Raw genomic sequence first — 13,143 nt, 5'->3', positions numbered from 1 at the left:
TACTTAAGGGTCATCATTATGAATATTAGTCACTGAGATGTGGTAAAGGTGTAGCCATAAATGTAGATTTATGTAATATGGGATAAAAAGAAGAAATATGGCTTTGCCTAAAGCAATTGCATCAACCTTGATTTCCTTTACAAAAAAAGAAAGAAAAACTCCCAATGACACCTTGTTTTTGGTTCATTTACCAATTTTCTCTAAAAGTATAATGAAACATAGAAAACAATATAATATGCTACATAGCAAAACGTAATGACCTTTTTACAAAGTTAAATAGTGGGCTGAATCCTGATGCCGTCTCCTTGCAAATGCTTTCACTATATTCTGGAAAAATCAACTTATTTTCCCATTAATATCAGTAACATTCAACTCATCCCTGGCTTTTAAAATTTCACCCAGTTTTGATTTGCAGGCACACACTACTATATATAAAACAGATAAACAACAAGGTCCTACTGTATAGCACAGGGAACTATACTCAATAGCATGTAGTAACCGATAATGAAAAAGTATATAGATATATGTGTGTATAACTGAATCACCATGCCGTACACCAGAGACTAACACAACATTGTAAATGGGCTGTATTTCAATTAAAAAATCAAATGAAATAAGTAATGGTAAAACACACACACACACACACACACACACACACAAACTTGACCCAGTTTCATGAACTAGAAGCTTATCCCAACTCCTCCTCCTCCCTTGCACTGTTTGTTTATGGAATGTTATCTCACTTCATTTTAAAAATATGAGATGGCATGAATGGGGGAAGATTTAGTCTACACATTTTTCATATTACTAAAAATAGAAAGTAGACAATGATGTCTGCTAAATTGGGCACCAGGTCTTAATTTTCTCCAAGTCCCACCTCATATTTCACTTTGAAGAGAACTCCACACCTAGGCGATGCCATTATGAGAAGATTCAAGGTCCCGTATGGTATCTGGGTAGGATTAATTTTTTCATAACTTCTGCAATATTTCGCTTTTTGAAAAACTCTTGTATAGAAGTTAACTCTGATAAAAACTGCTATCGAGATCAAGGCCAAATAAAGGGAGTTCTGCAACTTCTCCCCTAAAAAGTGAATGTAGAAAAGGCTCAATAAATGTTGGCTATCACTATTCAACAAATATGTAGTATTTATTATTTTCTAGGCACTTTGCTAAGCAGAAACAAGTGAAAAACCAGCCCTCAAGGAGCTCAAAACCTAGAGAGTTGCTACAGTCCTAATGAAAATATAGGAAAATATAGATGGTTCAATAGCCTAAATATGCTCATAAAAGTCTTTTGTAATCCAAAAAGCATTAAGCTAAAGACTTTTGCAGGAAAAAGAAATATTGCTTTTTGGGGGAGGGTCTAGCTCAGTGGTGGAGCACATGCTTAGCATGCACTAGGTCCTGGGTTCAATCCCCGGTACCTCCATTAAAAAACACATATATACATGTATGTAGTTTTTCAGTTCTGTTACTTCATTGTATCATTGTAGATGTACTGAAATATCACTGCATAGAAAAGCAAACTAACATTTAATAAAGCAATCTGCTACCATATGTCAGGTTTAAATCTCATAGCAGAACAAATATTCTTTTATATATACAAGGTTTAAGCTCACAACATATATATATATATATATATTTATGTACAAATCTGATCTAATAAACCCTTGCTTGTTCCACAGCCATACATTACCTAAAATCCTGAACAAATATAAACTAAGTCCAGGTATAAACAACAGAAATGAATCAGTTATACTGACTGAATAATATTTTCCTTACTTACTCATTTTAAATCATGCATAAATGTTCATTTTATCTAAGATTAACATGTGTATATGTATTTCTGTCTTAGATCAAAATAAAACTTGAGAAACTAGTTTCTAGCTTAGTAATATATTACTGCACAAATTAATGTCCTCTCTAGTGTATTGTGACCTAGCTTGTTACTATACAGATGTATCTTCAAAGGAAACAGACTCTAGAAACGTACAGGAGCTTCAAGTACACACACACACACACACACACGAGCTACCTTACACCTTCATGCGTGTGCTTCCTCAATCAAGCGCAGATCACTGCTTCTCCACCCACAGTGATGCTAACCACCCCCCAACCCTATACACACATGTGCACACATATACACAATGACTCCATACTCCCACCATGTGAAAGCAACACAGGCTTTGGAAACAGGTACACCTAACATCAGATCCCTTCTCTGAAACTCAGAAGTCCATTTCCAAATCTAAGTTCATTTGTGTTCTGTATTCCTTCACTGCAAAAGAACTTGTTTTTGTTTTGTTTGGCAAATTTTCCCAAGAACAGTCATTCTGAAATCTCAGGGAAATCAAAGTATCCAAGATTTCTTCCCTTTTTCAAAATGTTTCCCTAAAAAACATAAGGGGTATCTGCAGCAAAGGCATTTTACATGGGTGTGTGGTTTATGATTATTTGGCAAATTTTACATTTATATTCTAGGCACAATTCTACATGTACATTATATATTACAATAAAAAATAAAACAAAATGCAAAAATGCCTCTCTACCCAATGTCCTCCTCAGTAAAATGTATTTTCTACCAAACGTTAAAAAAAATCTGAATCCTTTCTTCGTGTACTCAATAGGGTATAGGATAATTTCCTATTCTGCATGTAACAATTTACTCCAGTTCAAATTAGTTACGATTTTTTTTAATAAAGGGAGTTTACATTTGTTTCTAATGAGGCTTCTTGTATTCAAGAACAGAGAAAATATTTAAATACCTTCAAGTAATCTGTGATAAAATCATGGTGACCTGCATAGAACAAATCACTCTTCTTAAGTAGGTAATATAAATAACAGTGATTGCCTTTTTAAAAATTTAAAGACAAAAAAGAAATCCTATAATCTGACATCCTAATCATTTGTGATATTCCAAATCCAGAAAGAATGGAGAAAAAAAGAAACCACCTCAAACAAAAAGTTACAATCAGCTGTCAAGGAATAAATTTAAAAGGAATGTCTCAGCCAAGAAAATAGAAAGGAGCTACATGATCGCAGCAAACAAAACCTGCTACATACCCTGATCAACACAGTCTTCCGCAAGGGCAAAAAGCTTAGGGGAACGTTCCTCAAGCAACTGCTGGTGAATATTCACACATCTCAAAGTCCACCACGGCAAGCTCTAGAAAAGAAAAATACCCAGCTGAAATAAAAGGACCTTTGGGAAAAAAAATTTTACATTAATTCAAATCAATTTTTAGAATTCTTTTTTACACTTGTGAGATTAAATTTTTTCTTCAGTAAGCTTACCTATCAATGCTATGACATCAGAAATAAAACCCAAGGTCACTGCTTATGTCTTCCCCAGGAATAACACCTCTCCTCTGTCCTTTCAAAGCCTGTATTTGTAGCCAGCTGGGATTCCTGATACCATTTTGAACTTACCATTTCCTCCTCTAAGATGTTGATGCAATCATCCCACTCTGCTGTGGCACTCTACCAGCACCATAATCCAACACCAACAATTCCGGGAGGCCTCTCACAAGAAACTCCTGTGGGATGTTTTTTTTCCCTCTTCTCACCTTACAGCACTTTCTCTGTACCTCCCCTTTGCAAACACATTTCATCGTATTCGTGTATGTCATCCCTAGCCTGCTATGTTGTCTACCATCCATCCGACAAGATGAGAAACCCAGTCTTACTCATCTCTGTATCCTCGAAGCAATGCATGTTGTGCAAACTACAAGGTAAGAAATATCTCACATTTAGATATTGCCCACACTGGGAAGATCTCGTCCACACCCCCCTCCATGAAGCCTTCTCCCACCAGGAGGGCACACACTGGTCTCTCACTTTTCTGAACTTGCACACTGTGCCTAGAAGTTAGCACCACACCAGAGAGCTCTTGGTTTTCAGGTGTGTCACTACCTGGTCCATATATTTCTGAGGGTAGAGACTGCATTTTATACATTGTTTTAACTAATGCACAGACTGAGAACACAATAGCTTTTTCTCTATTCTCTGATGTTTATTCTTATCAACACATCCTTGTTTAAAAAAATAATAAACCCAACAACAAACAACAACAGGCCAATACAGAAGAATACACCTTGAAGATACAAGTCTCTTCTGCCTCAGCACCATCCTCCTTCCCCAGAAAAATCCAAGACAGAGGTTGGTATTCTTCTGGATCTTCGTCCATGCACATGCATGTGTGTGTGCAAGTAATAGTACTGAATATTTTTGATAGGCTCATTAAAGTACAAAGTATGATCATGCATTAAATCATCTAAATTAATTACAACTAAGTTACTTTGAATTCTATTACACGAACGTGTGAGAAATTAATTGTCCTTTTTTTACAAAAGCAATACCCACTAATAGGAGATCATGCTTAATCATCAAAAGCATTTTCTTTTCTTTTTCACTTGAACTTAATTTCTCCATCTGATTAAGGGGTAAAATTGCCTGCCTCCCTTCTAAACTGCTACACAACAATGCAATCACAAGTGAATTTTGACTCTATGACAAATGCCTTTCTAATTATTAACGCTGTTTCCTCAGTCCATGTAAGGAAAGGTAGAATTATCTAATAGAAAGACGTTTTGCATCATTTTTAATTTAATTTTCTGAGGCATTGCCTCACTTTCATTCTTTTCCTATCACTCAGCTAATGAAGTCAGTCTATATTTCAATTAGCTGTCCCTTATCTGCTGTCAGCAGTGAGTGAGTCAGAGTTGGCAGCATACTCTTCCCTTTTCTAGACATGGGAATTTAGACAGAGCCGGTCAGAGAGACTACCCTTTTAAGAGAACATACACAGAAGATGCTCAACTCTTAAAAACCATACCTATAAACTAACTCCTAACCCCAAATCTTCTACAGGAGAAGGGCGAGTGTGACACAGATAAAGAAAGCTCAGTCTATTTTCTACTAGAAAATAAAAGTGCCTTGTTCTATTTGCCAAGAATCGCTTACTAGAAAATTTGAGGCATTAATAAAAAAGGAACTTGAAGCCTTGCTTTAGACAGTTCCTAGATTCTGTCTCCTGATTACAGTACTTAATACAGAATGCTCCGATTGAGAAGTCACACAAGTCAGTAACCTCCCAGAAGGCAGGGAGCTTAGTGTACTCAAAAGAAACTCAATAAATGTTTGCCGAGTTATTCCACTATATAAGTAGGGAAACTGATAATCAGAGAAATTCACTAGCCTAAGGTGACACAGTTGGTAAGTGGCTAAGCCAGACAAATTCTGGTCTGATTCCAAAGCCAAGACTATTTTCACTCAACATTTACATTATTACCAATACTAGTCTATATACTTCGCAGGTTAGGGGGTAGGGGAAAATCATCTTCCTGATACATTTCTTAGGAGTCAGTCTACTCAAAATTAATTTAAAAGGTTAAGATTAACTTGGATAAGTGTGTGACACTTCTTTATCATTTTATTCTCATTTATCAAAGAAGTCTTTTTTTTTCTTAATTTAATTTTTTTCAAAGAAGTCACTTTTAATCATCATCATTTAGAGAATGATATATTAAAGACCCAAAGGGAAAAAAAAACAGTAACGTTTCAACTGAAAGACAAGGTTTCAGTATGGAACAATCTCTGCATGCTGATGTAGAACAAGAAAATAGTGTTTTAAGCAGAAATCGAAAGTTCTTAAGCATCTGCCAAGAAATTCAGGTAACTAATTTCTCCAGCCCTACCAGGTATCACATCCACATCCAGCATTTAACATGTTTATTTGTTCTCCTGAGCTGTTGCTAGTATATGTACCTTTTTCCAAATGATCCTTAACGTACTTGCTAATGAAAATTTTCCACGAACAAAACTTCAGACTGTATCGCTAACTCATTAATGACCATCAGTCTCACTAGAAAGAAAATAATCCATTTGGCAGCCTCATGCCTTGGTGATACTTTCTTAGAGACAAGTACTACTCAGTCTATAAGATTATTTAACTCAGATCAATTTGGAAAACATTTTTTTACTGAAGCTAACATCACTAAAAAAAAAAATCAAAGATAAGGCCTTCTACCTGCTAGGATATGTTGAAACCGATCCATTAAAAACACTTCTGGTACAACTGATTCCAAGCCCTCTGGCTCTCAGGTGAGTTGCCAAAAGAGGCATGATTCCCTTCTTACCTCTTCTGTGTCTAAACATAACTGCTTAGGAAAGTAAGCCTTTATACGGTACAGATCAAGGCCAGTTTGCCCACAGAAATACTGTGTTCCTTAAACTTTTTCAGCTAACACTTGTAAATTAGGAGAGTTCACGTAACATTTAGATTCACTATTTCTGGAAATTTGAGGTCTTCAGGCCCAAGCTGCAGCTGTCAGAAGAGGAGTCAGACAGCTACAGCCTGTGGGCCAAATCCAGCATGCCATCTGTTTACCTACAGCCTGAGAACCAAGAGTGGTGCTTACATTTTAAATCACTGCAAAACAAACAAATAAACAAACAAACAAACGGAAAATACTTTGTGGCATGTGAAAAGTATATGAAATGTAAATTTTGGTGTCCCTAAATAAAGCTTTATTGGTACACAGGCACACCCATTCATTTACATTCCACCCACAGCTGCTCTCACAGTACAAGGCAGAGTTGAACAGTTAGTTGCACAGAGCCTGCACACTGCACAGCTGACAACCTTCACTAATCCTCAAAGACTTTCCTTGCATCTCTCTTGTGGCTTCTGTCCCCTCCCACTGCGTATTAGCTTCTGTGAGTATGGGTGCTTTTCTCACTAATTTATATGGGCCCTAAAGACACCATATGACAGATATGCTCTTCTAAATCCAAACCACATCATGAAACAAAGTAGGATGTGAGCCAAGAAACAGTAATTAAGATGCACAGCAAGTGCTTTATTTCTGGCTATTATTCAGCATCCCTACAGGAATTTCATAAAAGACTCTGAAGGATGTTTTTAAACCTATGTGTATTATTCAGAGAATGAACATTTACACATGTGCACACATACATACAACACATATACAATCCTATTAAAGAGGCTTGGTGTCTCATTTTATATTAGATGAATCTCTGGAGGAGTGACAGTTTTTGCTTATTTTCATCAGATTTTAAAATTAAATATCTAAAGAAGACTTAGAAAACAAATATACCAAGACACTGTCCGCATCACACCTAAAGTTTGAGGCTAATCAGCACAAGAGACACACCTGAGTATGAATCTCCTGCTCCTTTTCTTCCCTTACCTGAATAGCTGTCAGTTTATGTCTTACAGTCACTAGAATAATTCGTGCTAACAACAGCAGTATGGGCTTCGAGGTCAGGCTGTAGATCGATTCACCATCTAGAATGAGCAGACTCAGAACAACTGCATCCAGTCCTCTGACCTGGAAAAAAAATTTGAAGCTAAAATGATATAACTTAACAAAATATTAATTTTTATGTATCTTACAAGATACGTACTTTCCAGTTAATCAGCTTTGAAACAGGCACTGGCCTGTTACAGAGCAACTGGCACTGGACCAACACAGCATCATGAATGCTCTTAGCAGTCTACAATTCCAGCCTGCCCTGACACATGGCCACCCATCCGCTCGCACTTTAGAGGAGCAGGGTAATCAAGAAAGTGCTACTATTGAAGAGGCACGATGACTTCATAGATTTACATACAACAGAAAGTAGTCAAAGTGATCACTTTGAGATGAGAAATATGTCTACCTGTTTTAGCACAAATTTAGATTATTATCTTCTGAATGAAATCCCTGAAGATAAACAAGTGATTTAACAGGGCAACAAGTAACAAATTATACAAAGAGATTGTCCATGATATACTACTTGAGTAGCATTACCTCTGAAAATCAAAGCCAGGGGTTGGTTACTAAACATCCTACTCTTCAACTCTAAGTTCTCTGGAAACAGCATCATAAGGCAAATAATAAATAAATGAGTGAATGCATGAATAAACAAATAAATAAATTTTTCTTCCTGGATTTAACTTGCATCATCATCATTAAAAAATTAAATAGTTTTCTATCTCCTGCTTAGACAAAGCAGCCTCTGCCTAACGCTGTGCTGACTTCTAAATGTGCTTCCAGAGGTTCTGGGAAATGGCTCATTTCTAAAGAGGACTGATTAATTAAATTAAAACAGACAAAACAAAGGTTATATCTCCCTGAGGGAACAATTCCCCAGTCAAGAGAGCACAGACATATAAAAATATCTATCAGAACAGTGAAAAAAAAGTCACTGGAAGCTTGAGATAAATTTAATGTAAAAAACCAGATTACTAGGAGATCAACTTTTGTGTGTAAGAGGTGACCTACTCAGACATGGACCCTCAGTGCTATTGTGCTGAGGCTGGTTAGCACCAGAGGCCGGAAAACAGTGCTAAAAGTGCCAACGCCGCAAGTCAGAGGCAGGGAAAATTAATTCAGCTTTGGTGCCTATACTCCATGACCATAAAGTATATTCACAAATATCTGTGCTTCACAAGAACTAAGAAACATAAATCAGCACAGGAGAATGACAACTAGAAAATTCTGATGCGCCACTCCCCAGTTTAAAAACTTCAACTCCCTGTATCTTCCATATTCTCAGATTACTGGCAAAGCATATAAATTGAATAATCATCTCAAAAACAACCTGATATTACTAAGGAGAGCTGAACATGCATACACCCTAGAGCACAGCAACTCCACTCTCAGATACACGCACCACAGCAAAGCTTCCCCGTGCTGGGAAGGGTTTACAAGGGTGTCAAAATAATGATCCCCTCAGTCCTTGGGGTGCCCAACTACAGCCTGGGCACCAGAAGAAACAGCCTTCTCCACTTAGCGTACTACACCAAACAAATAGTACCCTTCTTAAGTAGGATGTGCTTGGAACTCTTGCAAGTGACTCCCAGAGGATGCATTCCCAACAGCATTGTACATAGTATATTGCAAAAAATGGAAATAACTCATCTGGCCATCAAGAGTAAAACGGATATATAAATTGTGGTATATTCATACAGTTGGAATACTATACAAGAGTAAAAAATGCATAATTGTATAATTGCAAAAATATACCACTGAGCAAAAGCAAGTCACAGAAGAGACCAGCTCAAATGCTCTCCCCAGTCCAGGCCCTCGATGGCCACTGTGATTGCAGAGGGACTCAACATCGGGGGAACGGCAGTCAGGAAGCCCTGCTCTACAACACTGATGTCGGAAGCCAGGGGACTGATTTAGCTAACCAGGGAAAGCCCAATCCTAAAAATGTAATGGGAAAGTACATTTCCAGGTAAGTGATGCATATGTTTTTAAGTGCCAAAATCTTAGGGATTTTATTTTAACCACTGTGGATGAAAATTTCTGTAAAATATAGATTAAATTCCCTTCTTAGACATAAGATACAGAAGAGCTTTTAACCTTTCAATAATGATTTAGGGCCAGCATTATGAATCTCAATTTTTCTCTTACAGTATAACATCATGACTCAGTAAACTGACATGCACAGAAGTAACTGTTACGGCTTCAGATTACGGCTGCCTCTGTGCTTCTATTCCCACCCACCAGTAAGTGACTTTTATCTCTAACAACTCATTTTCCCTTCATTTGCTACTTCTAATTCTGAGAAACCTGGGAAGAGTAAACATGTGCCTTTAGCTGCATAAGCTCTGAGTGCTAAGGGGCCCTTTTTTCCAGGCCGAGTGATTGGTAGTTATGCTCCAGTTCTCTCGGGTGTCTGGGTAAACCAGTTACCATACTTCATTTTAGGTAGCACGTCATACTCACCAAGCCCTGCGGATATGTTCTCAAACACTCTGGAGGAATTCAAACTGCACGCTCTACTGACGACCCACCAATGCAGGTCAATAGTTTATCTTCACATACAGATAATAAGTCGTTATTACCATGGAGCAACTCTGCACCACTTTAAGGATATACAAATAAGTGTATTTGTTATATAAAGGAAACTGTCCCTGGGAATTGTTCTTAAACACAGCAGCAAAACTTTCCCGCAACAAAATCAAACAGGTCTCCAGATTTGCTGCTTTGCCAGAGCAGATCTTTATGTAACTGTGGTAACACATGTGGCTGCCTGCACTTTCATAAAAAGAGCAGCGATCAGAGCTCCACAGAGTGCAGATTGTCTGAAGAGGGGTCTTAGACCGACAATGGAACTTTTGGAGTTATGTGAAAATCTGATCCATGAATAAGCATTCTTAGTAGGTGTGATACAAGCTATAATGTCATGTTTCTTCCCTACCTACTATTAACTCCCATTTATAAAGAACTGTTCTTAAAGAATAAACAACACAATAATACCTATATTTGACATTTCCAAGAAGCATACCTCACTGAAGTGCTGGAACAAAACAGGTGGCAAAAAATCCTGAAGGTGTAAATCAAGAGGAGGCCCCGTCCAGTTACTCTGAACGAAAAGTTGCAAACTGCTCACACCAAGTAGGAATATCAGCTGTTGTCTGCATATAACAATAGTTAAAGAAAATATAAGAAAGAACAGTTGAAGAAATAACCATGAAACACTAGCACTGTATAACCACAAACATACTACTATTTCATTTCTATTTTATTAAAAAAAAGTAAGATATCCACCAACATTTATTGAGATTATCTCAGAGGATTATAAAAAAAATTCTGAAACCTACACAATTTAGGTCTGCAATGTCCAGTATTATCACCATGAACTACATACAGCTCTTATAAATTTAAATTAATTACAGTTAAATAAAATTCCAAATTCAGTCCCTCAGTCACACTGTCCACATTTCAAGTGCTCAACAGCCGAATGTGGTTACACAAAGTTGTTTTCAAATATTTTACTGATCCTGTACTACCAACTGGTAGAACAAAAAATACCCTAGAAGTTTCACTTGAACCTATTTTTTTTTTCCAGTCCTACTTTGGCTTAAGATAGGAATGGGTAAGCTCATTCTGTAATGGGAGAGACCATAAATATTTTAGGCTTTGCAGGTCACATGTGTTTCGTTTTTTACAATCCTTTAAAAATGGAAACATCACTCTTAGGCACTTTGGCCTTGACCCACCAGCCATAATTTGCTGACTCCTGGATTAAGACAAAAACAGGGAGGGATTCAACTCTAACAAATAACAGCCAGAGAACCTGGACCTTCATGCTGAAGAAAAAGGAAAAGCCGTCATCCCCTTCTCCCCATACCCACTAGGCCCTGCCTCAAAGGGAAGATTCTTTAAGGAAAAAAAATCGAACCTACAAGCCTATGGCAGCCAGAACATAACACTCTGGGTACAGCACAACTGAGAGCGGAACGAAGGATGAGCAGAAAACAGGTGAAACAAGAGCCTGTTGGTAGTCAGAAGTTAGGCAACTTGGGGAAACGGGTGTGCAGAAGACCTTAAAGCCTTCATATAAGCGTCATAACTAAAACTCAAAATCCTTAAGGTGAACAGAGAATCCAGTTTAATTTCAAATACCTCAAAAGGAGGCAACTGAAATGTCTCTTCTCAGCTCTGTGACAAGCTGGAATTCTGGTCTACTAGTAAGTAATGCATTTGTGTGTACATGTGTGTTTTCACATGTACCACACAAAGCTAATGGCTATGATACTGCACACCCATCTGACAACAAAATAATAATCAAGAATGACATTGGAGGAATGTAAACTACTAGTAAACCAGAAAAACGAAAATGAACGATACTAATTTTTAAAGTAAAATAAAACGTCTATAGTAACATTCTTTTGTGAACTCCTTAGGGATACAGATTTTGTCTTATTTATCTTCACAACCTCAACACCTAGCCCAATACTTGACTGGTTGAAGAACTAAATGAAGCCATTCCCTAGAAATAATGGTAAAACAAAACTGCATGTGTTTTAAAGATAACAAAACTTGATGTGGTTGCCACAGATGGTAGAGGGAAAAAAAGGTATATTAACAAATTTACAACAGTAAAATATAAGCCACTAAAAACTTAGGTTACACTGCTGGTAACAATCTGTTATACTTAATCCTATAAAATTACATAAACGTCAATGGAAGAAGGTAACCCAAAGGTTCCATAATAAAAACATTAAAGATAACAATTCAAAACATAGTAAGAGCAGTTACGATTATCACTCAGCAATCTAGAAATAGCAAAATGGCTAGTGCACACTCTCAAGTTAAAAGGAAATAAAGTCTGAAGTTTTTCCGATGAGTAAAATCCATCAGACCTAACCATTTGGGAGTTTAGTTGGTTAACGGCTACCACCCAGTCATATGCCAGTGTTATATACGAAACTCATATCCTACAACACTTTACCTTTTTATTCTGGATGGTCCCCTGGAGAGAAGCTCTTACACAGATTATTCAGTCCATCATGAATCCTGACTAAACCTAAAGCCAGGTTTTGAACAACTGCAAAAATCAGTGCCTTACACTCTCAAGGCACTATTAAATGAATTCAGGATCTGTTTCTCTATGAAAATTTCATATAAAATTCTACCTTTTGGTTTTGTCCAAATCTGTTGAGTAATCCAGAAATGTTACTATCTGCTTCTCTAGGTAGTTGTCAATCTTTTCTTCAGTTACCGTTGTTGAATTAAAAATATTTTGAGTCAATGAATTTAAGAATATGGCCTCACAGTTCCCTTCTAGAAGCAACTGCAGGAAAGATCCACTCTCTGTAATATAAAAACATTAAGCCAATAATCCAAAGAACAATTATTTTCATACTGTTAAGGGTAACACTATTATTATTTTAGTATGCCAAAAAATGTATATAATTAGAACCCTTTATATACATTAATCACAAAACACTGAGCAAATCCCCGTCATTATACACACACCATTTCTCCTGAAATTTGGAGCTCATCCATACCATGAGCAGCAAGGCAGATATTAGACCCAAAAATAATACTCCTCATTAGCAAGTATCATCATCCTTCTGCAGGGAATTCAAAAGGATTCCTACTGACAACAGAAAAGTTTCCTTAGTCAGAACGTTTCCTTTCACAATCTGGCTCCTCCTACCGCCACTGTACTCCCTGATGAAAAGTTGGTTCACTTACTCTTCCACTGATACCCCAAAACACATGCCTGCCTCCACACTTTTACACTTGTGATTTCTCATGGGGAACTCTTCCATTTGTCAGTCTTACTCTTTAATCAAAAATCAGATCAAGATGGACTTTTTCCATAAGACTTTTCC

The 13,143-nt window shown here is 37.1% G+C and overlaps 1 protein-coding gene across 3 annotated transcripts in view; it reads right to left on the bottom strand.

The window, feature by feature from the left end:
• Nucleotides 1–13,143, bottom strand: part of TTC27 (tetratricopeptide repeat domain 27) — a 144,014-nt gene that overhangs the window by 129,915 nt on the left and 956 nt on the right. For all 3 annotated transcript variants that reach the window (XM_010967622.3, XM_010967623.3, XM_045504787.2), the window contains exons 2-5: nucleotides 12,439–12,616; nucleotides 10,305–10,434; nucleotides 7,214–7,354; nucleotides 3,066–3,168 (exon numbers count right to left, since the gene is read on the bottom strand). In XM_010967622.3, coding sequence (XP_010965924.2) covers nucleotides 3,066–3,168; nucleotides 7,214–7,354; nucleotides 10,305–10,434; nucleotides 12,439–12,616 — 552 coding nt within the window. The remainder of the gene's footprint in view (nucleotides 1–3,065; nucleotides 3,169–7,213; nucleotides 7,355–10,304; nucleotides 10,435–12,438; nucleotides 12,617–13,143) is intronic.

The sequence above is a fragment of the Camelus bactrianus genome, chromosome 15 (assembly GCF_048773025.1).
Source record: "Camelus bactrianus isolate YW-2024 breed Bactrian camel chromosome 15, ASM4877302v1, whole genome shotgun sequence".
NCBI lineage: Eukaryota > Metazoa > Chordata > Mammalia > Artiodactyla > Camelidae > Camelus > Camelus bactrianus.
Note: the sequence above shows the minus strand (reverse complement) of the source record. Positions and strands in the feature narration are given on the sequence as shown.